At 37.2% G+C, this 27,117-nt stretch overlaps 1 protein-coding gene across 11 annotated transcripts in view; it reads right to left on the bottom strand.

Annotated features, from left to right (window-relative positions):
* LOC105466702 (DExD/H-box 60 like) overlaps window positions 1-27,117 on the bottom strand; it is a 213,565-nt gene that overhangs the window by 89,076 nt on the left and 97,372 nt on the right. For all 11 annotated transcript variants that reach the window (XR_011620831.1, XM_071092841.1, XM_011715803.2 and 8 more), the window contains 10 exons: window positions 25,745-25,905; window positions 22,326-22,590; window positions 18,852-19,018; window positions 17,753-17,902; window positions 16,997-17,146; window positions 15,501-15,620; window positions 14,633-14,728; window positions 12,011-12,126; window positions 10,978-11,120; window positions 10,721-10,830 (listed from right to left, as the gene is read on the bottom strand). Coding sequence is in view for 10 of the 11 variants with exons in the window: in XM_071092841.1 (XP_070948942.1) it covers window positions 10,721-10,830; window positions 10,978-11,120; window positions 12,011-12,126; window positions 14,633-14,728; window positions 15,501-15,620; window positions 16,997-17,146; window positions 17,753-17,902; window positions 18,852-19,018; window positions 22,326-22,590; window positions 25,745-25,905 (1,478 nt within the window). In the remaining variant the exon portion in view is untranslated. The remainder of the gene's footprint in view (window positions 1-10,720; window positions 10,831-10,977; window positions 11,121-12,010; window positions 12,127-14,632; window positions 14,729-15,500; window positions 15,621-16,996; window positions 17,147-17,752; window positions 17,903-18,851; window positions 19,019-22,325; window positions 22,591-25,744; window positions 25,906-27,117) is intronic.

Here is a 27,117-nt window from a genome sequence, read left to right as displayed (position 1 = left end):
TCTTTTTGAAATATCCCTTTGAAACAGACATTAAAATGCATTCAGTGATGAAGATGATTTTATGGCTACCAAGCCATGTAAAAAGAGACAAAGCTTTGCCCCTAGAAATCCAATATAAGAACTGGATCAACTTTATAAGGACAAAGACCCTCAGACAACCTTCAGATACTCAAAGAAATTTCTACCTGATGGCTGCTCTGGTTACTGATCAGCTTTTGTCTTAAGCCTTTAGAACTCATGCACTACTCTTCCTCTCACAAATACTGTTGATGTTACACACAAAGCACTGTGTAGGGTACAAGAACAAATTCTGTCCTCATAACCTTTGTGTTCTATATTCCTCTGGCTTCAATCACCACTTCCTCTAATCTATTATGTACAAAAGGGATAAAGTAACATCTAAACCATAACACCAAGAAAGAAAATTAAACATGAGAAATCCATGGGAAAGACCCTATTAAACAAGTTAACCAAATATCTTCATGTCAAGGTTTCTGTTATGTTCATGTGCACTGTGAATCTCCAAGAAAAGGATAGGACATCACACTTCTCCCAAACTTATTTGAGGAAGGAATCCTTCCTTTAAAAAATACCTATGACTGGTTCCTAGAAGATTGGAAATACTGGACTAAAGGAGCCACTCCAAACATAGAGTTCAGAAAGCAAAGAAGGGCTGTTTGGTGGCCTGTGCCGCACATCTGGGTTCTAATCACAGCTCCAATCACTACTCCCTGGGTTCTGACTTTCTTGTCTACAGTATGAGAATGACAATGTCTTCATTGCTTGCCTTCAAGATTGTGGTGAGATTCCAAAGGTTAATAGAGCAAGATTTTCTTTTTATTCTATGTTATGCAACATAAATATAAAGAATCATCATTTAACAATTCTCAGATTGAATTTATGAAGTTAGCTAGTTGGCAGGGACTTCATTTGAACACACTAGTAACTGTATTATCTCAGAAGGTGAGGATTTCAGCATCTCATAAACTGCATCTTGTAGGTGACCACATATTCTGTCTACAAATGAAGCCATTGCTGACTTAAGTAATTAGAGTTTTCTAAGAATTACCAAGTACATACTAATGCTATGCTTCTATGTTGGTCTCTAGAATAACAGTGATTCATTTTCAAAGCATCTCCCTTCCTTTACGGATGCCTTGGTTTCCTGTCTTTAAAATGGGAATAATTATCCTTACACCACAGATTTGTTGTGAGGATTAAATGATATAATGAATATCATATGCTGGTAAAATGCCTTGCTCTTTTTTAGTATTCCATCCATCATAGTGACTGATTATTAACTTTCAAGTATTCGTTTTCATCAGTTTGTCAACTGTATCACTAAAAGATATATCCAACTCAACTGTTCTCCTCTGCACAACATGTAATTAACTGGCATCTCTTAAGTTGGCCTAGATAACATATAAAATTATACAGAAAGACAATATACAAAAGATCAATATATAGTTATATTGGTTTGTACTTCTTCATTCATAAACAAAAGCATATCATACCACAATGCTCCTTCTGAAAAACAAAATTAAATAAAATGAATAAAAAATAAGTTAAAAAGTTACACGGTAAGAATTTATCAGAACTACACAGAGACAGATAGTAGTTCTTTCGAGGACTGCCTGGTGTCAACAGCCTCTTAGGGCACTGAGCAGCTGTTCTTTTATGGCAGCATAATTCGTAGGAAGGCTGTGCAGCTCTTCCTTTAGCCCAGGAACAAGCCATATATGGATTGCAGTGATCCCTCATCACAGCTGGATTAAAGCCAGCTCACTCATCCTGTTCCCATGCCTTCCTTTCCAAAGCTATTTCCATGAGCGTTACAGAGAATAAATCCAAGGTTAGAAGGTTCCTTTACATTCTTCTCTTGTTGCTTCAATGTATTCTGCTTCCCCTCATGTTTGAACAATTTCAATGTAATCTCATGAATACTATACTCATTTGGATAGACCATCTTGCTATTGTTATTGCTATCTTAGGAGCACAAAGAAAGGTCTTATATAAATGCACACCTCACAGATGTAACCAGTTGTCTAAGCGTTTTAAAAAGCATGTCTCTCTAGTTGTCCCCAGGCATACGAAAGTAAAGTATCACAGAGTAAAGAGCTGAGAAGATTCATACAACAGCACAGCTCTAGAGAAGTCATACAGGGTCAGAACACACTGTAATGGTTCTGTTGCTTTCCAATTACTCCATTAATAGCTACTGAGAATAGAGGAAGGCACATGGCCAAAATGATGATCTTACCAAGAACTCCAGGCCACTATACTCACAAATGCTTAAAGGTAACTTACCTTAAATCACTTTAAGCAGAGTAAATCATTAAAACATTATAAAATACTACGCAACTAAAAACTTGCTGAGAATTCAATGCTAAAGATATCAAAATATAATTGGAAGGCTTAAAGAGTGATGTATGCTTATCATATATCTATTCCCTAAGCACAGAGTCAGGGGAATAGGGAGGGATAGGGACAGGAATGCCATTTGGAATGAGTCATTGCAAAGTCAAGAAAAAACTACATAATAAAATTATGTTTGAAAATTTCTGGGAGATGGAATCACTTTAAGTGAGTTTTACATGCCCTTAATCACCATAGTTCAGAGTCTACGAAGTAATTTCCATTTAATTCCTTACTCATGCATTCAATCCATAAATTATTTAGTATAACACTATGATTAAGAACATTAGGCTTTGGGGTCAGAACTTTTGAGTTTGTACCATAGTCTGACAATTACTAACTGAGTCCTTGGACTAGTTAAACAACCTCCCTACTCTTTTTCCTCATCTGTAAGTTGGGAACAATTATAGTACATTTATTATAAAGATGTTGTGAAGGTTAAAAGAGAAATACGAATAAATATTAACAAGTGCCTGCCACGTAAATTCTCAACACATGTTGGCAATCATCATTCCACAAATATTTACTGAGCAACTTTTGTGTATATGACACTATGAGCTAGCTATAAGGTAATCCAGGGGTGAAAAAGTGCAAAATTTTTCATTAACAGTTTTGTAATTTAATAAGAAAAAGAAGACATGAAAGCAAAAAAAAAAATTATAGCAGCAGGCTAAACATAATTAGTGTCATTTTAAAAGTACAAATAATAAGTTACCTATTATCAGAAAAGAAGATTAATTCCATGTGGAGAGATCATAGAAAGACTTCTGGAAAAAAATCCCACATAAGCAAAGACATGGAAGATGAATAGAATCTGGAAACTTAGAGTTTGGCATCTGGAATGAAGCATTCCAGGTATAGCACACAGCATGAAAGCTTTAGGTAAGCTAGGGTTTGAGTGAAAAGCTGAGGAAAGTCTAAGTTATAGAAGACTTGAATGCCAAGCTACAAGGTCTGTAATTTATTTCCAATGGAGAAACATTGAAGAATTTTGAGTAGAATAAGGAGAGGATCAGAATTATGTTTTAGGAAGATAAATGGAACAGCACAATTTTGGACATAATATAATAAAAAAAGGACCAACTATTGGCTAATGTCTATATCTTCACAAGGCAACTTGAACCTATAGAATTTAATAACAGAGATAAGCTGGAAAAAGAGGAGAGAATAGCAAGAGAAATTAATGTCTTCCCACACTCATAATCCAGGGCCTTAAGTGAGATCTCCAAAAACTTCATGTTATCAGTCCACCATGAAAAAAGTCACATTCTGATTTTTATGTTAGTAGGAAATGTCTCTTCCCTGTTGAGACCATTTGGTAATGGGCGATTCTGACATGAACAAGGAGTGCCAATACAGTTGTGGTGGCACTGTTAGTCTCACAGAAGTAGAATACGGAAATAGATATAAAGAAAAGGAATAAACTAACCAAAGAACCCAAATTAGAACTCTCCATTATGAGGATCTAAGGAAAGCTAGAAGAATGTATACATACACAATTTGTAAAGGTTTTTCACTTTTCTATGAAGTCCATCCTTAATGTCCGTATACCTAAGGTTAAGATTATCGGTAAAGATGGCCTAACAGAAGCCTCTTGTGAGCATCAGCCCCTGCAGGAACTCCAAATTGAACAACTGTGCACACAAAAAGCACTTTTCTAAGAACCAAAAATCAGGTGAGTGATCACAGTATCTGGTTTTAACTCTTTATCACTGAAGAGGCACTGAAGAGGGCAGGAAAGACAGTGTCGACCTGCCAATGCCACCCATCCCACATCCTCCAGCAGTGGCCGCATGACATGTAGAGAGAATCTAAGATGGCCTAATAGAAGCATGCTGGCTTCAGATATGACCCAGCACCTTCTTAGCTGTGGTGGCTATGGGGAGAGACTACTTCTGCTTGAAGAAAGGAGAGGGAAGAGTAAATGGGACTTTGTCTTGCAGCTCAGATGCCAGCTCAGGCACAGTGGAGTAGAGAACTGAGCGGGCTCTTGGGGTCCCCAAATGCAGGCCCTGGCTCTTGGATGGCATTTCTGAACCTACCCTGGGCCGGAGAAAAGCCTGTTGGCCTGAAGGGAGAGACCCAGGTCTCGCAGCATTCACCACAAGCTGAATGAAGAGGCCTTGGGCCTTGAGTGAAGATTAGCAGTAGCCAGGAAAAACTCACCATGGGCCAGGGCTGCTTGTGGTCAGAGAGAGAGACTCCTCTACTTGTGGAAAAAGAAGAGAAGAGTCGGTAGAATTTGACTCCAAGCCCTGGGTCCCAAACAACATCTCTGGACCCACCTGAGGTCAGGGGAACCCGCCACCTTGACGAAAAGGACACAAGCCTGGCTGGCTTCACCACCTACTGATTGTGGATCACTCAGGCCTTGAATGAAAATTGGCAGTAGCCAATGATTATTGCAAGGCTAGGGCAACACCTAATGCTGTGCTTGAATCAGTTTTAACCCAGTGCAGTCTCTGCGGTGGACACCATAGGGATGCTATGTTGTTCTCTCTTTCCAGCTCCAGGCAGCTCAACACAGAGAAAAAGATTCCATTTGTTTGGGAGACAGTAAGGGAAGAAAACAAAAGTCTCTGATAATCCAGAGAAATATTCAGGATCTTATCCAAACCACCAAGATGGTTTCTCTATGAGTCTATAAGGGCCACAGCCTCACTGAGCTTGGGGTGCCCCCACCCCCAATGCAGAAAATGGCTGCCGTAACCAAAATCTTAGATCACAACATCCAAGTCCCTCCAAATACCTAGGAAGCCTTCTCAAGCGTAAGTACAAATAAGCCCAGACTGTGAAGACTACAATAAATGCCTAACTACTTAATGTCTAAGCATCAATGAATAGCCACAAGCATCAACACCATCCAGGAAAATATGACCTCACCAAATGAACTAAATAAGTTACCAGGAACCAATTATGGAAAGACAAAGATATGTGACTTTTCAGGCTGATAATTCAAAATAGCTGTTTTGAGGAAACTCAAAAAACCAGCATTATCCTGATATCAAAACAAGGCAAAGACACATTAAAAAAAGAAAACTACAGGCCAATATCCCTGATGAATATTAATGCAAAAATCCTCAACAAAATACTAGCAAACTGAGTTAAGCAACACATTTAAAAGATACTTCATTATGACCATGTGGGGTTTATCACAGCAATGTAGGGACGGTTCTGCATACACAAATCAATGTGGTATATAATATCAACAGAATAATAGCAGGATCCTATTAGATAAATTTAACAAAGAGACTGAAATAATTAAAAAGAATCAAGCAAAAGCTATGGAGCTGAAAAATGCAATCAACATGCTGAAGAATGCATCAGAGTCTCTTGATAGCAGAATTAATCAAGCAGAAGTGAGCTGAAGGAAGGCTATTTGAAAATATACAGACAGAAGAGAAAAAAGAAAAGAGAATGAAAAATGATAAAACATTCCTATAAGATATAGAAAATAGCCTCAAAAGGGCAAATCTAAGATTTATTGGCCTTAAAGGGGCTTAAAACCCCTAGGGTGAGGAGAAAGTTTATTCAAAGGGATAACAGAAACTTCCCAAACCTAGAGAAAGATACCAATACTCATGTACAAGAAGGATATAGAACACCAAAGAGATTTAACCCAAAGAAGACTATCTCAAGATATTTAATAATCACACTCCCAAAGGTCACAAATAAAGAAAGGATCCTAAAAGCAGCAAGAGAAAAGACACAAATAACACAGCGGTGCTCCTATATGTCTGGCAGCAAACTTCTCAGTGGAAACCTCACAGATCTGAAGAGAGTGGCATGACATAAAGGGCTGAAGGAAAAAATCTTTTATCATGGGATAGTATATCCAGTGAAAATATCCTTCAGACATAAAGGAGAAATAAAGACTTCCTCAGACAAAAGCTAAGGGATTTCAGCAACACCTGTCCTACAAGAGGTGCCAAAGGGAGTTCTTCAGTGTGAAAGAAAATGATGTTAATGAGCATTTAGAAATCATCTGAAGGTAAAAAACTTACTAGTAAGTACACAGAAAAACACAGAATATTATAAAACTGTAATTCTGGTATAAGTATATCTTCAGTAGAAAGACAAAACAATGAACCTATCACAAATTACAACCACAGCAACTTTTCAAGACAGACAATATAATAAGATATAAATAGAAACAACATAAAGTTTAAAAGCATCTGGGGTGGGAAGTTAAAGTATATAGTTTTCATTCGTTTTTTTGTTTTTTGCAGTTGGTTGGTTGTACACGCAATCAGTGTTAAGTTGTCCTCAGTTGAGAATAATGGGTTATAACACAATATTTGCAAGGTTCATGGTAACTTCCTATCAAGAAACATACAACAGATACACAAAAAATAAAAAGCAAGAAATTAAAACATACCAACAGAGAATATCACCTCCACTAAAAGACAGGAAGAAAAGAAAGAAGAAAGAGACGACCACGAAACAACCGAAAAAAAAAAAATAAATAACAAAATGGCAGGTAAGTCCTTATTTATCAGTAACAACATTGAATGTAAATAAACTAAACTCTCCAATCAAAAGACATGTAGTGGCTCAATGGATGAAAAAAAGATTCAAGGACTTGCTGCCTACAAGAAATACACTTTACCTATAAAGATACACATGGACTGAAAATAAACAGATGGAAAAAAATATTCCATGCAAATGGAAACCAAAACAGAAAAGGCATAGCTATATTTAGACCAAACAGATTTCAAAACAAAAGCTATAAAAAGAGACAAAGAAGCTATTTATATAATGATAAGGGGGTCAATTCATTGGCAAGATATAACAATTATAAATATATATTCACCCAACACTGGACCACCCAGATATATAAGGCAAATTTATCTTAAAAATAGATATTTTAAATAAAGTTAAAGTAAGAGATAGACCCTGATACAATAGTAGCTGGAGACTTCATCACCTCACTTCCAGCATTGGACAGACCATGCAGACAGAAAATCAACAAAGAAACATCAGACTTAATCTGCACTATAGATCAAATGGACCTAATAGATATTTACAGAACATTTCATCCAATGGCTGCAAAATACACATTCTTTTTCTAAGCACCTGGATCATTTTCAAGAACAGACCATATGTTAGGTCACAAAACAAGTCTTAAAACATTCAACAAAAATTGAAGTAATATCAAGCATTTTCTCTGACCATAATGGAATAAAACCAGAAATCAATAACAAGACAAATTTTGGAAACTTTATGAACATGTGGAAATTAAACAATAGCCTCCTAAATAACCAGGTGGTCAATTAAGAAACTGAGAAGGAAATATTAAAATTTCTTAAAACAATAAAAACACAACATACCAAAACTTATGGTATACAGCAAAAGTGGTATTAAAAGGAAAGTTTATAGCTATAAGCAGAAAAACTTCAGTAAACAACCTAACTATGCATCTTACAGAACAAGAAAAGCAAGAACAAACCAAACCCAAAATCAACAGAATAAATTATAAATATCAGAGCAGAAATAAATGAAATTGAAACAGGAAACAATACAATCAATAAAATGAAAAGTTTGTTTTTTAAAAAAGATAAATAAAATAGACAAACCTTTAGCCAGACTTAGAAAAAAAAGAGAGAAGACCCAAATAAATAAAATCAGAGGTGAAAAAGGAGACATTACAACTGATACCACAGAAATTCAAAGGATCATTAGAGGCTACTATAAGCAACTATATGCCAATAAATTGGAAAACCTAGAAGAAACTGATAAATTCCTAGACACAACCTGCCAAAATTGAACCACAAAGAAATCCAAAAGCTGAAGAGACCAATAACAAGAGATTGAAGCCATTATAAAAAGTCTCTCAGCAAAGAAAAGTCTAGAACCCAATGGCTTCACTGCTGAATTCTACCAAAATAGAGGAGTATTCCCTCCTCCTCCATTTTTCAGAATAGTCAGAGTAGTTTTGGAATTAGTTCTTTTAGAGAACTAACTCCTCTCTTCTTTAAAGAGAACTAATACCAATACTACTCAAACTATTAGTTAGTTTATTCTCTTTAAAGAAGAATTAATATCAATACTACTCAAACTATTCTGAAAAAGAGAGGAGGAGGGAATATTTCCAAACTCATTCTTCAATGCCAGTATTACCCTGATACCAAAACCAGGCAAAGACACATCAAAAAAAGAAAATTACAAGCCAATATCCCTAATGAATATTAATGCAAAAATCCTCAACAAAATACTAGCAAATTGAGTTTGACAACATATTAAAATGATATTTCATTATGACCAAGTGGGATTTGTCACAGTGACGCAAAAATGGTTCAACATACACAAATCAGTCAATGATATCACTAGAAAGACAAAATGATATGATCATTTCAGTTGATGCTGAAAAGTCATTTGATAAAATTCAACATCACTTTATGATAAAAATTCTCAAAAATTGTATATAGAAGGAACATACCTGAACACAATAAAAGAAATATACAACAGACCCACAGCTAGTATCATACTGAATGGGGAAAAACTGAAAGCCTTTCTTCTAAGATCTGGAACATGACAAGGATGTCCACTTTCACCACTGTTATTCAATATAGTACTGGAAGTCCTAGCTAAAGCAGTCAGAAAAGAGAAAAAATGGGCATCCAAATTGGAAAGGAAGAAGTTAAACTATCATTGCTTTGAGATGATATGATTTTATGTTTGGAAAAACCTAAAGACTCCACCAAAATACTGCCATAACTGAGAAACAAATCCAGTAAAGTTTCAGGATGCAAAACCAATATACAAAAATCAGTAGCATTTCCATATGCCAACAGCCAACAATCTGAAAAAGAGATCAAAAAAGTAATCCCATTTACAGTAGCTACAAATAAAATAAAATACTAAGGAATTAACCAAAGAAGTAAAAGATCTCTACAAAAGAAAACTATAAAACACTGATGAAAGAAACTGAAGAGGACACACACCAAAAAAGTAGAAAGATATTCCATGTTTATGGATTGGAAGAATCAATATTGTTAAAATGTCCATAGTACCCAAAGCAATCTATAGATTCAATGCAATTCCTATCAAATACCAATGACATTCTTTGCAGAAATACAAAAAGCAATCCTAAAATTTATATGGAACCACCAAAGGCCCAGAATAGCCAAATAATAATAATCCAATTCAAAAATCGGTAAAAGATCTCAATAACATTTCCCAAAAGAAGACATACAATGGCAAACAGGCATATGAAAAGGCCCTCAACATCACTGATCACTAGAGAAATGCAAATCAAAACTACCATGAAACATCATCTCACCTCAGTCAAAATGGCTTTCATCCAAAAGACAAGTAATAACAAATGCTGGCAAGGATACAGAAAAAAGAGAACCCTTGTACACTGTTCGTGGGAATGTAAGTTATAAAATCACCATGGAGAACAGTCTTAGAGCTTCCTCAAAAAACTAAAACTAGAGCTACCTTATGATCCAGCAATACCACTGCTATGTATATACTTAAAAAAAAAGGAAATCAGTATATCAAAGAGGTATCCAGACTCTCATGTTTATTGCAGCACCATTCACAATAGCCAAGATTGGGAAGCAACCTAAGTGCCCATCAACAAATGAATGAAGAAAGAAAATGTGGTACTTAAATACAGTGGAATACCATTCAGCCATTAAAAAAAAATAAGATCCTATCATTTGCACCAACATAGATGGAACTGGATGTCATTATGTTAAGTGAAATAAGCCAGGCACAGAAAGAAAAACTTCACATGTTCTCACTTATCTGTGGGAGCTAAAAATTAAAACAATTGAATGCATGGAGACAGAGAGCAGAACGATGGTTACCAGAGGCTAGCAAAGATAGTGGGTTGGGTGGAAGAGGGAATGGTCAATGGGCACAAAAAAATAGATACAATAAATAAGATCTAGTATGCGATAGCACAACAGAGTGATTATAGCCAACAGTAATTTACTGTATATTTTAAAATAACTAAAAGATTAGAATTGGATTGTTTGTAACATAAGAAAAGATAAATGCTTGAGGTAATGGACATGTACCTCATTTAGTCTGATGTGGTTATTATGCATTGCATGTCTGTATCAAAATATCTCATGTGCCCCATACGTGTATACAGCTACTTTAGATGGCCACAACATTAAAAATAAAAAATGTATTAAATTTTTAAAATAAATGAGTAAGATAAAAGAATCAGTAAAAAAAGAAAAAGATTATCCGTACATGCTGCAATTCTATGAAGATTAATCGAGTCCCTTTCCAGTTGTGACATACACTAAAAATTCCACTAACAGGACAAATACGCTTTTATACTTACAGTATCTGTTGTTAGTGCAGCACAGGGATGCAAATGATCAAAATAAACATCATCATGTTTTACTGAACATATATGCTTCTCTAAATCATTGTCTCTCTCTTCACAGAGCACTAGATACGAAGAGCAAGAATATCCAAATTAATGGACATATAATTATTAGAATATGGATAACTTTGTAGTAAAATACAAAAATCCCTATAAAAAGCTTTATAGTAAAATCTAAAAATATATAGTAAAACATAAAAAAATAAGCTTACCAAGTCTAACTTCATATGATTGATTTTTATATGAATTGTCTCGGAGAAAGTTGAGGCATTTGTCAGCCTGTTTTTCAGAAATAAATTTCTCTTCCATAATCTTGTCTGCCTGTTTCCAGTACTGTTTTACTGATTGCAGCCACCTTACAGAATAAACATGCATGTAATTTAAATAAAATATAGAAGTATTTATCAAGAACTTGGATATTTTAAACAAAGAAAATTTCATAAGTTTAAAAATGTAGTGCATGTGCTCTCAATTTAAACCACCTGAGTTTGAGTCCCAGCTCCCTTACTTCAGAGCTGTGGACTTGGGGCAAATTCCTCAACTTCTCTGTGCCTCCATTTCTCTCAACATGGAAGATAACGAAAGTATCTTTCTAATATGGGTGTTGTAAGGCTTGAATGAGTTAATATACCTGCCACATAGAAAGCACTACGTGTTTGTTACCAGTGATGCTGTTGCTATCATTGTTGCTGTTACTAGGAAAAATCAAGTCTGGTAACAAAACAATACTTGATGTTCATATAATGCTTTGTTGTTCTTATGACTGCCATCTGCAAGGTCAATGACTGTGTCCCAGTTATTTCTATTTTAGCTTTAATTATTGGATAAGGACAAAGAAAGGGGGATACAACTCTCTTACTTCAGATGACATTTATTTGAAAATCTTTAGAAATTTTCCTACACAATTTCAGATCTGGCTATGGGAGACCATGATTTTCTTTGGAGAAGATGTTTTCCTTCCCTAACTTCCAGGAAACATATCTTCTAAAAAACTTTAAAAAGTCAGACATGGTAATGTGCACCTGTGGTCTCAGCCACTCAGGAGGCTGAGGTGGGTGGATTCCTTCAGCCCCGGAGTTTAAGGCCAGTCTGGGCAACAAAGCGAGACCCCTAACGTTTCAAAGATTGGGTAACAAATTTATTTGAAAGTTATTATAGAAAAAACCTTCAAGACTTTAGACCATATAGACAGTATATAATTCAACCACTGAATATATAACTACCACTCTTTTTACCTATACCTACTCAGTGAGAAGAGTTGGGTTGTTTATGGTAGCTGAAAGAACCAAAAAGGGACATCGAATAATGACAAGGAGGAGCTCCCAAAATTTTGCTCCAACTTCTCTGCCAAGATAATGGACCTAGTAAAGAAAAAAAAAATCAGTTGAAAAGTTGATGTCAAATGGTAAATAAAAAATAGAAGCATAAAATCATCATGCATATTTTTCCAGTTTCCTATAAATGACCTAACCTCAATAAAGTGAATGGTGATAAATTCAGACAATAGAGATCACTGACACTTAACTCTCTCCAATTTTCATAACTCATCCATTATTAATCCCTACAGATTCCAATTCCAAAAATCTATTTTGAAGCTATGTTTTTCTCTCCATTTTTTGTTGTCATTGAACACACCATCACCTGGCTTTCTACAATAGTCTTCTGATTTTTCTCTTAGCTTCCACTCTTTCTCTATACTTTCTTCACATCATAGCCCTAATGGTATTATTAAACAAAAATCAAATTAGACTACATCCCTAATTAAATCCCTACACTACCCTCCCAATGCATTTACAGCAAACTACAAGCTGCTTAACTGGAAGTGTAACTTCTTGCATGATCTTGCTTCTTCCCACCTTTCCAACCCCATCTCAGGCCACTTTCCCAGCCATGCACTCTGCTCCCAACATACTGGCCTTCTTTTCATTCCTTGAACACATGTGTTCCACCTGAGGGTCTTCACATATACAACCCTGCTACTTAAAATCCTCATCCACCTCTTACCTGACCATTCCTGCTTATCCCTGCAAAGCCCAGCTGAAGGTCATTGCCTCAGAAACACCTTTCCTGAGTACCTGCTCCGAAGTTGTTGTTCTTACTTCCCATTTTGCTATTATCTTGGTGAAAACTGACTGATTTTTTTCTTCAGAGTTTGTATCACAACGTTTACTTATATTTTCATTGGTACATTTACTTATTTAATTGCTCTCTCCTTCACTAAACCACAAGGTCAGTACTGGCATACCAGGGAGAAAGCACAGTGCCTAGCACAGAGTAAATACTCAATTAACATCTATTGAATGAATGAATCAATTCTCTTTGGTTAAATAATGCAAATTAAGACTTAGAGAGGAGGTCCAAGTTTTAGTCTTAATTAAACAGAATACATCGTGACAATTGGGTCTCAGCTGGGAAGACTTACTAACCAAGCCTAGTAATAAATACATAAAGAAGAATGTTCTCATATCCATTCTGACTTTGATCTAGTCAGATAATTGCCCACTTTACCAAATGCTAATCTTATATTTTATATCAGCAGGCTATTTCTCTGAACTTCCTAGAATAAACAATTTTTAAAGCCTTCTTACCATCAAGTTCTGTGCATGTATAAATCAGAAAACCAAAGTTATTCACATTTTGATTTTTGTTTTGAGACACAGTTGCGCTATTGTTGCCCAGGCTGAAGTGTAGTGGTGTGATCTTGGCTCACTGCAACCTCCGCCTCCCAGGTTCAAGTGATTTTCCTACCTCAGCCTCCCAGATAGCTGAGATTACAGGAACACGCCACCATGCTTGGCTAATTTTTGTATTTTTAGTAGAGGCGGGGTTTCACCATGTTGGTCAGGTTGGTCTCGAACTCCTGACCTCAGGTGATCCACCCACCTCGGCCTCCTAAAGTACTGGGTTTACCAGCATGAACCACTGCGCCCAGCCTCATTACCCACGTTTTAACATCATTGTGCTTAGGCATTTTGAGATGAGACTACAATCCAAGGTTCTAGATCATGAAGATCAAGGATTTTGCTTTGTTTTCCCTTTAAACGGGGATGTTCAAAGTCAGCAACACACAATACAGCCTGATGCATAAAAGGAAACAGACTACTTTCAGGACAAAGAAAGCAGAATGGCAGCATGTCTGCCAGCTCCCAACTTCACACAAAAAAGGAGTAGATTTACTACATAGGTTTGTCACCTAGTTTTCCTTTAAGTTGAAAATTCCTTGAAGCAACAAAATACAAAGCTTGAATTCTATTTACAGTTCTTTCCATTCATTTTGATAATAACATAGCTATGTCCTTCCAGATCTACACCATTCGCCACCTTGCTCTCTGGCCAATAAGTCTGATCTTGGGAATTGGCTCACCCAGCCTCCTTAGCTCTCTAGCTTCTACTGGGTTTGGCCAGTGGGAAGTGTAGGCAAGAAATGGGAAGGAGAGAAGACAATGAGCTCAAGGTCTTTGTTCTTTTGCTCTCTCTCCCTAAGAGGTCAACTTTGGCCAGCTGCGATTCTTCACCAAGGTCACTGTTCTTCTCAAAGAGACATATCTATAGAGTCTCTCTTCTGTTAAGGTTCATACTGCTTCCTCCTCCCTCCATCCTTACAGGATCGAAAGGCTTGTACTCTTCTGGACTACTGTACTTACCTTGTGGTTTCCCTTGTACAAACCTTTGTAAACAGCACCTTGGTAAAAACACTTTTCTAAAAATTATACTAATGTGAATATGCGATCTGTTTTCAGTTGGTACCCTGGCTGACGCACAACTTAGATAACTACCGTCACTGAAAAAGCCCCATATTCTTTAAATTACAAATTATAGTGTGTATGCAGACTAGAACATCAACCAGAGAACTAACACCAAACCTACCTCATCAAATATAACATATCTGATCCTTTCCACCCATTTTTGGCGATGAGGAGCAAGCAACAGGATTTCAAAACATTCCGGCACTGTAATAAGTACCTACAAATATGAACGATTAGTGTAGCTAACTTTATGGAGCATTAATTTTATATCAGGCATAGTAAAAGGAACCTACAAAATATGCTGCTGCTGCTGATAGCAGTTTCATTAAGATAACATTGCATCTTTGACATGTTTCATTTAAATCTTTACATTTATGAACATTTGGATTAATAAAAGTGAAAAAATAAAAGCTTCTACTCTGTAATGATGGTTTTACATTTTGTTTAGTCTTAAATGTCTACTTGGTGAATTCAATAAGGGAGACAATCTATCTTAATCTATGATTTACCTATTGACAGGTCCACTGTCAACACACAATCTTTTTGAGACAAGTTTTTATTATGAGGATCCATAAACATCATTCACAAGAACTGGCAATTTTGAATGGAAACAAAAAGTTGGGTAGTCATTCAGTAATGCATTGGATTTGTCAAATCTACTTGAATCCGTTTCTAAGTTATAACGAAATATCATAACTTTCTATTTGAAATTTCAGCTCACAATGTGAGTATCCTTAGAGATGGTGAGCCTAGTTCTTACTTTTTAGAGTAGAACAACCTTAAATTTTCCTTAGAGCAATTTCATTTTCTTTATATTATTATTATTATTATTATTATACTTTAAGTTCTAGGGTGAGCAATTTCATCTTCTTTGTGAATTCAGTGAAATGATTTCTATAAGGGCTTGTGCTTTGCAGATTCCCAGCAAAACAGTTATATAAGTACTGCTCTATAAATTGATAATAAACTCATTAATTAGTATGTCATACCTGACAGTTTAGTACATTGTAACGATAATCTCTTGTGAAAGCACCACATAGAGTTCTGCCGGCAGGCAACGTTTTAGTAAAACGATTCTCAACAGTTGCAGCCACTTGACCAACAAAGGACTGATTGACAAAAAAAAAAAAAAAAAAAAAAAAAAAAAACCATTAGTCACTCAGTAGAGAACAGATATATAAAACCTTGAGGACAACAGAATCCACACACATACACATACACATTCACACACACACATTCACATACACACACACACTCACACACTTTAATGAAAATGAAACAAAGAAGTAGGGAAAAAATACAGAGAGTAGTGAAATTATTTGATACCACTGAGTATTCTCTTGGATCGTCCTTGATTTTACACACACACACACACGAGATAGAGATTACATATTGTGTATATGGTGATAATGAGCAAATGAATGACTTTCTATTGAAAATCAATATTTTCTATTTTCATTGACTTTCTATTGAAAGTTCATGATTCCCGGTATACCACCATTGCTCTGCCTGGGATCCTCCTAGTGCTCTCTCTGCCTCTGTCAGAATCCTTTCTTATTTAAGCTCCTGCAACTTGTTGCCTAAAAGAGGCAAAGAGTCCATGTGGCCTTCTCTTAAATTTTTCAGCCTCTAGGATTCCCCTTCTATTGTTTTGAGCTTAACTATAATTATATAAAAAGATGTTTGGTGTCTCTTATCCAGCATTTCAGATATTTTACACAAAGAGATTTCTCTGTTGACCTATATGGCCATATTGCTGGAAATGGAAGTCATATATGCCTGTCTGTGTTTTTTAACTGAAACAATATTAATTAAAAGCAAAACACAAATCTTCATAATTATAATCATAGCATACCACTCCGAGGGAGGGAGTGAAAAGGAAAAAAGGAAAGGGGGGAGAGAAAGGGAAATAACTTAAAATGTAAATTTTTTAAAAAAGTAATCCTTAAAAATACTATATAGTCATCATTTTTACATTCTTGATAGTGAAATATTTTCTAAAAATAAGTATAATTGCAGTAGCTATAAATGAAAATATTAATGTATTAGACAAAATGAAAATATCAAAAATAGTTTCTTGGCCGGGTGCAGTGGCTCACACCTGTAATCCCAACACTTCAGGAGGCCAAGGTGGGTGGATCACCTGAGGTCAGGAGTTCGAGACTAGCCTGGCCAACATGATGAAACCCCATCTCTACTAAAAATTCAAAAATTAGCCAGGCATGGCAGTGGGTGCCTATAATCCCAGCTACTCAAGAGGCTGAGGCGGGAGAATCACTTGAAAATGGAAGGCAGAGGTTTCAGTGAGCCAAGATCGTGCCACTGTACTCCGGCCTGGGTAACAGAGCAAGACTCTGTCTCAAAAAAATAAAATTAAAATAAAATAAAATAAAATAGTGAATTAGATCTAGAATGTGACCATGTGCATTCTTTTTAAAGGAATGTTCAGGAATGAAAGAAAAAATGAAAGTCACTCAAGCACTACCTTTGCAGGCGCAATGTACACAACCACCCCGTCATCGCTCTCCCTCAGCACTTTCTCCATGCAGTAGTAGGAAGCATAGGTTTTTCCTGCTGACACTGGGGCAACAATCACTGCTGACTCATTCTTATCCACCACATCCAGGAGTTCCCGCTGCAGGGTACAAAGCGTTCAAGAAAGTGAACAGCATGTTACCAAAACACAGACAGTATCCTTTGTACCTTCTGTCTCCTGCACCCGTATTATGCTACCTTTGGGGGAACTCCCTGAACCCCTGAAGATTACGTCTAGTGAACACTTGAAGGATTCAGGAAAATGCCTGGATTACTCATGCCATTCCCTCAGAAAAGAGATTTTGTTTTACATTTTGGCCTAGAGAGAAGGTTTCATTTCTGCAAAATCAAAAGCGAGACTGAGTAAAACACATTTTTCCATTAGAAAACACTTTTTCTAATTTTCATTGAGCAAGTACAGAAAGAAATTTCAAAAATTGAGTGCTAAAAACTAGTAATGCCACATTAGCATGCCTTCACATACAAACAGGTATCAGTGTAACTTCCACTGATGGTGAAAATAAAGAGGCCAAGAAGGGGAAGAAGTGATTGATTTCTCATACTCTGGTTACACTCTCCAGGCACCGGAGAGGAAAGGCATTAAACAAGATTAAGAAGTTTATGCAAAATTTAACATGTAGAGACACAGTAAGGAAAAGTTCTGAAGTCACACTGATTAGAAAAGTACAATGTTTGTTGTCATTACCTGCCATGTGTTGGGAATAAAATCCTGGATCCTGGGATCCGGATTTTTTCTTTCATCTCGTATCAAGTAATGGCCCATGTATTGCAGTTGAAACCGAGCTGGTCCAATGTCAATGGAGTATTTCTTCTTCTTTTTGTCATCTCCTATCATCTGTTATTATTTTCATATATTATTTGAAATTCAAAATTGAATAAACATTTATTAAATATCCACTGAGCACATTCTATGCACAAGGCATTTTTACTATCTTTTTTGTTGTTGTTGTTGTTGTTTGAGACAGGGTCTCGCTCTGTCACCCAGGCTGGAGTGCAGTGGCACAATCATAGCTCACTGTAGCCTTGAACTTCTGGGTGCAAGTGATCCTCCTGCCTCAGCCCCACCACTCCCTATCCCACCCCCTGGCTGAGTAGCTGGGACTATAGGCACATGCCATCAACTGTGGTTAATATTGTGTGTGTGTGTGTGTGTGTGTGTGTGTGTGTGTGTGTGTGTGTGTGTTGTATAGACAGGGTGTTGTCATGTTGCCCACGCTGGTCTTGAACTCCTGGGCTCAAGTGATCTGCTCACCTTGACCTTCCAAAGTGCTGAGATTACAGGCATGAACTAACATGCCTGGCCTACTATGCTTTTAAATAGTGTAATATTGCAGTAAGAAGAGTTTTATCACCTAAAATATTATTCTTGGGAAAAGTAAAATAGCAGATATTAACGTTAAAAAAAGTTCATCCTGGAATTGGAACCTGGAACCCTATTGAAGATCATTCTTCAATCTCACTACATTACAGTTTTTAGATTGTGCTAGAATTATGTATAGGATTCATTCCTATTATGGAGGGTTGAAAGTGGCATCTGGACATCATCTAGTATTTAATTTCTGTTTTCAGAAAGCATCTGTACAAATTTTCTAATTTTAATTTACTTCAAAGTTTGTCAGGTAGGTTATTAATAAATAATCTCAAATCTATTATTTTATAAACTATAATCAGAGTAAACATATTCAATTGATAACTCTATATGTGAGATACTTTATTAGACTTATTATTCTTCTGTATTAAAATTGAGTAAAAATTTAAAGTATAAGAAATTCTAGTTCTCTTACCAGAGTTGGATCCAAAGAGTTTGCCAAATCATTAAAGCCTAAATATTTAAGGCATTTAGCTATATATTGATGATGTTCAGCTTCCAAAATTTCTGGGTATCTCTCCAGAAGTGAATGAATCCTTTTCATCATTTGAACAGCTATACTTAAATCTTTTGAAATTTTGCCTTGTTAAAGAAACAATAAAATTGTTACAAAGAACATCAGAAATAACTGCTTGATCACTCATGACAATCATTGAGTTAATCAATTAACCTCATTTGATTAAACCTCACTATTTTACTTGACTTAAAGGGGATTTTAGAGCATTAAAAACTAAAACTCATGATTAAATTAAATTAATACTCCATCTACCCACATTTAATTATCATCTTAAGTAACTTAGACATAGCTGGGTAAGTATAGGCAAAAAAGAAAAGAAACAAACTTTGTGATTTCCAGCAGAAATAAGAACCATTGAAACTGAGCTCTGTACACATTTCCAGAGAAAAATAACACAATAACCCACATATTATTTCTGTGTCGTCTTCTCTTGTTTATAGGAAAAAGTCCTATGATTTTAGACGCCTGACCAAAACATGAGCAACATTTATCAAGGCCTACTCTTGACCACATACAGTACTTGTATTTATGAAACCATCAGCAGAACCCCTCAATTATTGAGGGCTAAGATACAATCTCACTGCATCCCAATCATTCTATCCAGACTCTCCGAAGCCCTTCTATTACCTCCTGTTCACATATAACCTCTCTTTATCTCTATCCCACTACTAACCATTCCATATAAAGTCAGGGCTCTTTATCTTCTTTCCTCTTTGTCAAGAAATATCTTCTTTCTTGACAAATACTACTGAGTAACTGCTTATGCAGACCGCCAATGTATGCTTTAAGGAAGTACAAATGAAATTTAAGACGGAGGTCTTACATCCAGGAACCTTCAGTCTAATTGGAGAACAAGGGATTAGTGTTGAAACAGATCAGTAAAATATCTAAGTGATTTACAATTCAGGGTCCAAATGGAGTGATAGAAGCAGTGTTATGTGAGCAGGAGAAGTTGGGAGGACTCCACAAGAGGGTGGCCTTGAAGGACACACTGAATTTAAGCCAATGAAGACAGGCAGGAGAACATCTGTAGCAGAATCTGATCATTACCTCCTCAACATCCATTCTCACCCAATGCTTTCTTATAAATCCCCATACTAATGGATACTGCAACATGTCCCATTCAAAGTTCACATTTTCTAATCTGTCTGTGGTTTGTTGTGGTTTTGTTACTAAGTTTGGCCATTAAGAAGTAAGCAGAAATTGGTGGAATTTCTGGTATTAAGGCTCCTTACATAGAAGAAATACAGCATGAATGTACAAATTTGCCCTTTTTTCTTCCTTTTACTTTGTTCTGGAATACAGTTATCATGACTGTAGCATCAGTCGCCAACTGCATTCATGACATAACTTTAAGAATACAACTCATGCACTAAAAACGGTATAATATGATGATAGCAGAGCCTAAGTTCCCAGTGACACTGAACTGCCTATCTCTGGACTTCTTTCACATGAAAGAGAAATAAACTATCTTTTTTAAGCCACTGTTAATTCCTATCTCTGTTTATAGCTAAAGGCAATTCCTATCTGATATGGCATCATGGATAAGTAAAAACACATATGCTAAAGCTTAGAGATGAAAATGAGCATGGTCTCTGACAGCCCACTGAGGCACTGGCTTTGCTGGGAAGTAGAATAGAGACGTGAGCCTGACTACAGAGTCACGTGGCCACACATGAAAAGGGTCTGAGTAGGAGATACTCAAGACAGGGTGATCAACCACAACTTGAAGAGGAATTGTCAGCTTGGTCTAGCATCAAAATCACATATCTCAAGCTGGGCGCAGTGGCTCACGCCTGTAATTCTAGCACTTTGGGACACCCTGGCAGATGGATCACCTGAGGTCAGGAGTTCGAGACCAGCCTGGCCAACATGGCAAAACCCTGTCTCTACTAAAAATACAAAAATTAGCCAGGCATGGTGGCAGTTGCCTGTAATCCCAGCTACTCAGGAGGCTGAGGCAGGAGAATCACTTGAAGCTAGAATCCGGGAGGTGGAGGTTGCAGTGAGCTGAGATCACTGCCCTGCACTCCAGCCTGGGCGACAGTGAGACTCTGTCTCAAAGAAAAGAAAAAAAAAAAAAATCACGTATCTCTTCTCAGTTTTTTTCTGATTCTTTCCCTTAGTTAGCTCTTCCACAATTCAGTCTTCAGGAAAATAAGTAATAAAAGCACACACTGTTAAGTCATGTGAGGACGTAATACCTGAAAATAATATGCACACATCATTTCTGCTACATATTTCACCAAAATCATTCTTTACTGCCAGTTGGAGACATTGATACAGGAGGGCACGGGGAGCCACAGAAATTTGAGGGAGCACTTAGAATGGTAGGCAGACAGGGCCTGTTTCAACCCAGTTCCCTCCCTGCCAGCCCACAGTGTGGAAATGGTTGTGCACCGTTACCTAGGACTGCAGGTGCTATTGGGCATCTATTCCCCCATAGCTAGGGCTCTCAAGGAATTCTGGCAACCATCCACTTCCCTGCTCTTGTCAAAAACTAGGAAAGGGCTGAGATTTTATCCTATTTACAAGTTAGCAATTTAGTCTTTCATAGTCTCATGGTTGCTGGCAAAAGACATGAGACTCCTGGGTCAGAGACAAAAGGCTTTATTATCATGGCACAGGAAACAATACAATGTACATCATGTATATGTCGGTTCCCCTTGTGGTCCATGGGGGAGATATAGAGCCCAGGCAGAAACCACACAAAGTAGGTTTATGTCACAGCTAAGGAAATCTTCGCTTAGAAAACCAAAATATTTTATACTGAGTCTCAGGTAAAACCTGCGTCTTTGCCCTGGAAGGAAATGTAATCTTTATTAACTGGACAGTAAACAAACTTGGCCTTTGCCCTAGAGAGAAACACAATTTCTTCCTTCCAAGCCTGTTCACTATACAAACATACTTAAAAAGACAGTCTGGAAGTGAAACTGTCAATGCCTCTACAGGTTAGGCGGGCAGAAACATGGAAAAACCAAAGGAGAATCACCTCTCAACAGCAGCTTCACATCTCCCTGGTGCTGACAGCTTTCCTTCTCTGACAGGCCCTGTTGCTGCTGCTGAGCCTCACCTTGCTTTGTGGATCCCCTTAATTCTCTCCACACTTTTGGAAATAGTTTTTTCTTTATACTCTCCTCATTTCTTTTTGAATGTGCCATCTTTTCCCTATTGGGACCCTCTGTCTAACCTCTGCAATTCCACTTTCTTGTCTGCAAAATATTATAATAACTATCCTAAAGGGTCACGTTGAGAATAAAATCAGACAATGGATTGTACGAAGTTTTAGCACAACCATGCATTCAGTAAATATGTTAACATCATTAATATTTTCATCACTACTCTTTATCCATAGAGTATGGAGTCCCATACCTTCACCTTGGCAATGTTCTTTCCATGCTTTAAAGCAGGCAATTAATCCTGATATTTCAACTCCACATTTCACTGAATTACTTGCACATGATGTCAAATATTCTTCCAATTTCCTTATTCCAGAATGTAAATTCATCTTCATCTCCTCTTCAATAGAAAACAGCAGATCATCCTTTTGCTGATCTTTGTTCTGGTCTTCTTTGAGAAATGACTTCTTCTTCTTCTTCTTCTTCTTCTTTTTGGTAATTTTGGAGGGTTTGGTATTCTGCTCAATAATAAAAGGAACATATGAAACAAGTGGGAAAATTCCATTATGACATTTCACTAGTAAGATTATGTTTTGTGCATTTACTGAGGACTCTCGCCATCATTCTACTCTTGCACAGGCAAGAATTCTTAATGTCTTTTCTTAAAATTAAAGTCTGTGTGATGCAAACCTACTTAAACTTCAATATAAATGTAAATTGCCTCTTACTGCAGAAGATTTTCTAGATTTCTAAATGGTGTAGGTTATTAATAAAGGAGTAAATGGAAGAAAACAAAGAAGAGAAAGAGTAGCCACTGAGCTTGACTGTAGGGGAGCTTTTTGGAGATTTGGAACTTAATTAATTTATTCATTCTCCACCCCACAAAGCATTTTGGGCCTCCCAGATCCCGCTCACTCTTTGGAGACTCATGTTGAAAAACACCAATGGTCTAAGCAGACAATTAGTCAATATGGGGAAAAAAACAGAAATCCCACTGGAAAATGGAGGAATCACACACACTTAGTGGGGTGGTAATTTTTCCCACCCCTCCCCTAACTAGATCAAACATTTAATTCCCATTTTGCTTCTATTTCAGTGTAGAAGCTGCTCCTAGGCCTCATGCTACCAACATAACAGAACTGAACAAGCTCACATCGCTTCCTGGCCCCGCAATTAGCGCTACCAAAGGAGCAGAGGTGCACAGCCTGGGACCCAAGGGCCAGCCTCGGGCACAGGGCTTGGCAAAGGGCTCAGCTGGGTGAGGCCCTTGCACAAGAGCTGTAGAAGGTGGTTGCTTCAGGATGCTGTATTCACTTTGATCCTTATGCTTGAAGTCAAGCCTGGACCTTTGCCTGAGCCAGCCCCACCTGGCCACCCTCAGCCCAGAGGAGGTTCGGACTGTGGGCTGAGGTGGAGCCTCTACAGTTGAAAGTATGTGTTCTGTGGCTAGATGGGCCCTTAAATAGCTCTAGGAGAGAGACCTACCAGCAGTGCTAAGAAACCTACAGCGTAATTAGTGATAACTGTTACCTAGAATGGCTTTGAGGAGATATCCTCTCACTGATATATAAGATTTCCTTGTAGCCTTTGCAACTTCAGCCTGGTTAACGAATTCACAGTCTGGCAAGGAAAAGGAAGACTCTAGATCTCTGATTAAGAATTTTCTGACATTAGTGGGAAAGAGAAATGTTTCATATTTTGGATCTTTTCCTTCTGGAGCTTTTATGTTTCATTCTCCAAAAACATTCTCTTTCCTACTCCAATTAGGGTAAGGCAGCCATAATAAGTGCCATCGGTCATCAATAGTTTGGTTTGTGCTCTTTCACGTATTTAGCATGGTTGACCTCAGGAAGGGGATTTACCAAAGCAAATAAATGCCTTTCCTTAATTCCCATCCATGAGGCCAAGAGAGAAGTACTGAAGCCTAATGAAATCCCCTCTGATGAAGAATGATGGCAAAGTAGTACCTCCCCAAGCAGAGCCATAAAATCTACCATTTGTTCAGTTACAAACACTATCATTTGTATTACCTGATACTTTTCCACATTACTTTTTTAATTTTTTTTTTTAATTATAGGGATTCTAAGTTTGTAAACAAGCATGGTCTAGTGTAAAGCCAGGAAGAAAAAGAAAATAGTTATGGAGGATTCCTTTCAAGAAGACCTGGTCTTACCTTTAATATAAACAAAAGTCCAAGACAGATTAATGGCATAAATGACTTAAAAACATAGACAGTTTTCAAAAATCAGGCAAAATAATAAAGCTGATGGAAATTTTAGGCCTATTTTTGCCACCTCTATGTAAAAAGATTTTCACTGTAATTAAACTAATACATGAAATTTTTTTTTTTTTTTTTTTTTTTTTTTTTTTTTTTTTGAGACAGTCTTGCTCTATCACCCAGGCTGGAGTGCAGTGACATGATCTTGGCTCATTGCAACCTCCGCCTCCTAGGTTCAAGCAATTCTTCTGCCTCAGCCTCCTGAGTAGCTGGGATTACAGGCACCCACCATAATGCCCGGCTATTTTTTGTATTTTTAGAGGAGATGGGGTTTTGCCACATTGGCTGGCCAGGCTGATGTTGAACTCCTGACCTCAGGTGATCTGCCCACCTCAGCCTCCCAAAGTGCTGGAATTACAGGTGTGAGCCACTGGACCCAGATCACAAACATTTCTTTTAACTTAAATTTGACTTTTCTAAATCCAAGCGTGTAATCCTTTAATGCTTTGTTATCAGAAAATCTATCTTTTCTTATTCTAAAAAGGATAGAATACTAGATTTTATGTAATCTTCTTAGAATTTCTAACAGCAAGCAAGTAAAATAACTCATTTGCAAGTGATATGATTTGGGTCTGTGGCTCCCCCAAATCTTATGTAGAATTGTAATCCCCAGCATTGGAAGCAGGACCTGATGGGAGGTGACTGCATCATGGGGAGGGGGTTTCTGATAAATGGTTTAACACCATCCCACTCGGTGCTGTTCTCATGATAGTGAATGAGTGACTTGTGCAAGATCTGGTTGTTTAAAAGTATGTAGCACCTCCCCAACATTTCCTCCTACTCCAGTCATGTGAAGTGCTGTCTCCTCCTTTGTCTTCTGTCATGATTATAAGTTCCCTGAAAGCTGGGTGCAGTCACCCACACCTGTAATCCCAGCACTTTGGGAGGCTGAGGTGGGTGGATCACCTGAGGTCGGGAGTTCGAGATCAGCCTGGCCAACAGGATGAAAACCTGTGGTTACTAAAAATACCAAGAATTCGCTAGGCATGGTGGTGGGTGCTTGTAATCCCAGCTACTTGGGAGGCTGAGACAGAAGAATTGCCTGAACCCAGGAGGCAGAGGGTGCAGTGAGCTGAGATCGCGCCACTGCACTCCAGCCTGTGCAACAAGCAAAACACCGTCTCAAAAAAAAAAGAAAAAGAAGTTCCCTGAGGCCCAGAAGCTGATGCCACCATGCTTCCTGTACAGTCTGCAGAACTGTGAGCCAATTAAACCATTTTTCTTTATAAATTACCCAATCTCAGGTATATCTTTCTAGCAATATGAGAACGGACTAAGAGAGTTAGCAAACGTGAGAAAGAAGAGCATGGAAGACACCTCTAGAGACAAATATGAGCCTAAAGAAAGCAAAACAACATCAAAGAAAAAAATTAGGTAAAATATATGAGATCTACCTGTAACATTTTACCACTGGCACCACTGGAATCCTCCTTTGGCTGAGTAGTTTGAGTTACAATGACTTTTGTAGAGATTGATTCTAACGATTTCCCATAAAATTGCCGGTAATCCTGATTCTTTTTCAGGAAATCAAGAACTTGAGGATCTCTAGATTGTTCTGAAATAGAAAGACTTAAAATGTAAACACGTATTTTAAAATATTGTTATATATGTGTAGCCATATATTATTTTTTTTTGACTCCAAATAATAATTCAGTATTTGCCAATGAGATCAGACTACCATATGCTGACAAAACAATTCCTTATATTATTTGAAGAAGAGAGAGGACAAAGCTCTGCTAATGTCCCACTCCAAGTACATGGACATTGCCCCTGTCATTTGGCAGGAGAAGAGAAGAAGAGGCAGGTTGGGGACAGTATGATAGCACATTCACCTAGAACAATGGTCTACAAACTAGGTCCACATGGTCAAATCTGACCAGTACATTTTTTTGTAATTGGTTACACTCTAAATGATTATATTAGTACCTACATCATGCTCTCAATTTTTGTCTCTTGGTTTGCAAAGCCTAAAATATTTATTACTTAGACCTTTCAGAAAAAGGTGGTTGACCCCGGACCTAAAACATTCTGTTTGCATTCCTAAAAAGGAAAACCTCTACTTCTGGTCACAGATATTTAGGAGCTTACAGTTCACAGATGCTGATACCAATTATCTTACACCATGCAAAAATTCAAATGACAGAAAATTCCAGGAAGCAAGGTTAGACTCACTTAAGACCTAGGAACACTCTTTACAAACGTAAAAGATATAATAAACAAGCTGGCGTTTTGTTGTTTTGGATGTTGTTGCTTTTTCTGTGTTTGTGTATGTGATCACAAATCAAACCACTCTGGAAGCACACCATGCAGAATCTTGGTAGACACTTAAATAAACAGACTTTTTCCTATATGCAATTGGCATGCTTACTTGACTTATTTCTACATCCTTCTGAAAAGTTTTACTAGTTCTGAAAAGGGTGGAAATAAACATGGGACTGGAGAAAGACACTAAAAGAATGAACCAGGAAGAAAAGATCTATGAATTCCTTTCCTTACGACCTATTTTTAATTGTTTTATGGGCTTTACTTTTTGCAGATTCAACCCCTCCTCATTACTGAGTTTTCATGGGCACAAGTATGCTGGTATTTGGCAGCATGCAATCAACTAGACAATAGTTTGGCAGGAAAAGAGCTAAAATTGTAGGAAGACTATGGCTGTATCAGCATATTTACTTCAAGGTATGGACAGATTCCTAAAACCATCAACTATCTTTCCCACTTAAACAGCATCTGATATTTTCATGACAATACTATGCATATGTATGTC

Source organism: Macaca nemestrina, chromosome 3 (assembly GCF_043159975.1).
Source record: "Macaca nemestrina isolate mMacNem1 chromosome 3, mMacNem.hap1, whole genome shotgun sequence".
NCBI lineage: Eukaryota > Metazoa > Chordata > Mammalia > Primates > Cercopithecidae > Macaca > Macaca nemestrina.
This window is presented reverse-complemented; position numbering and strand designations above follow the sequence as displayed.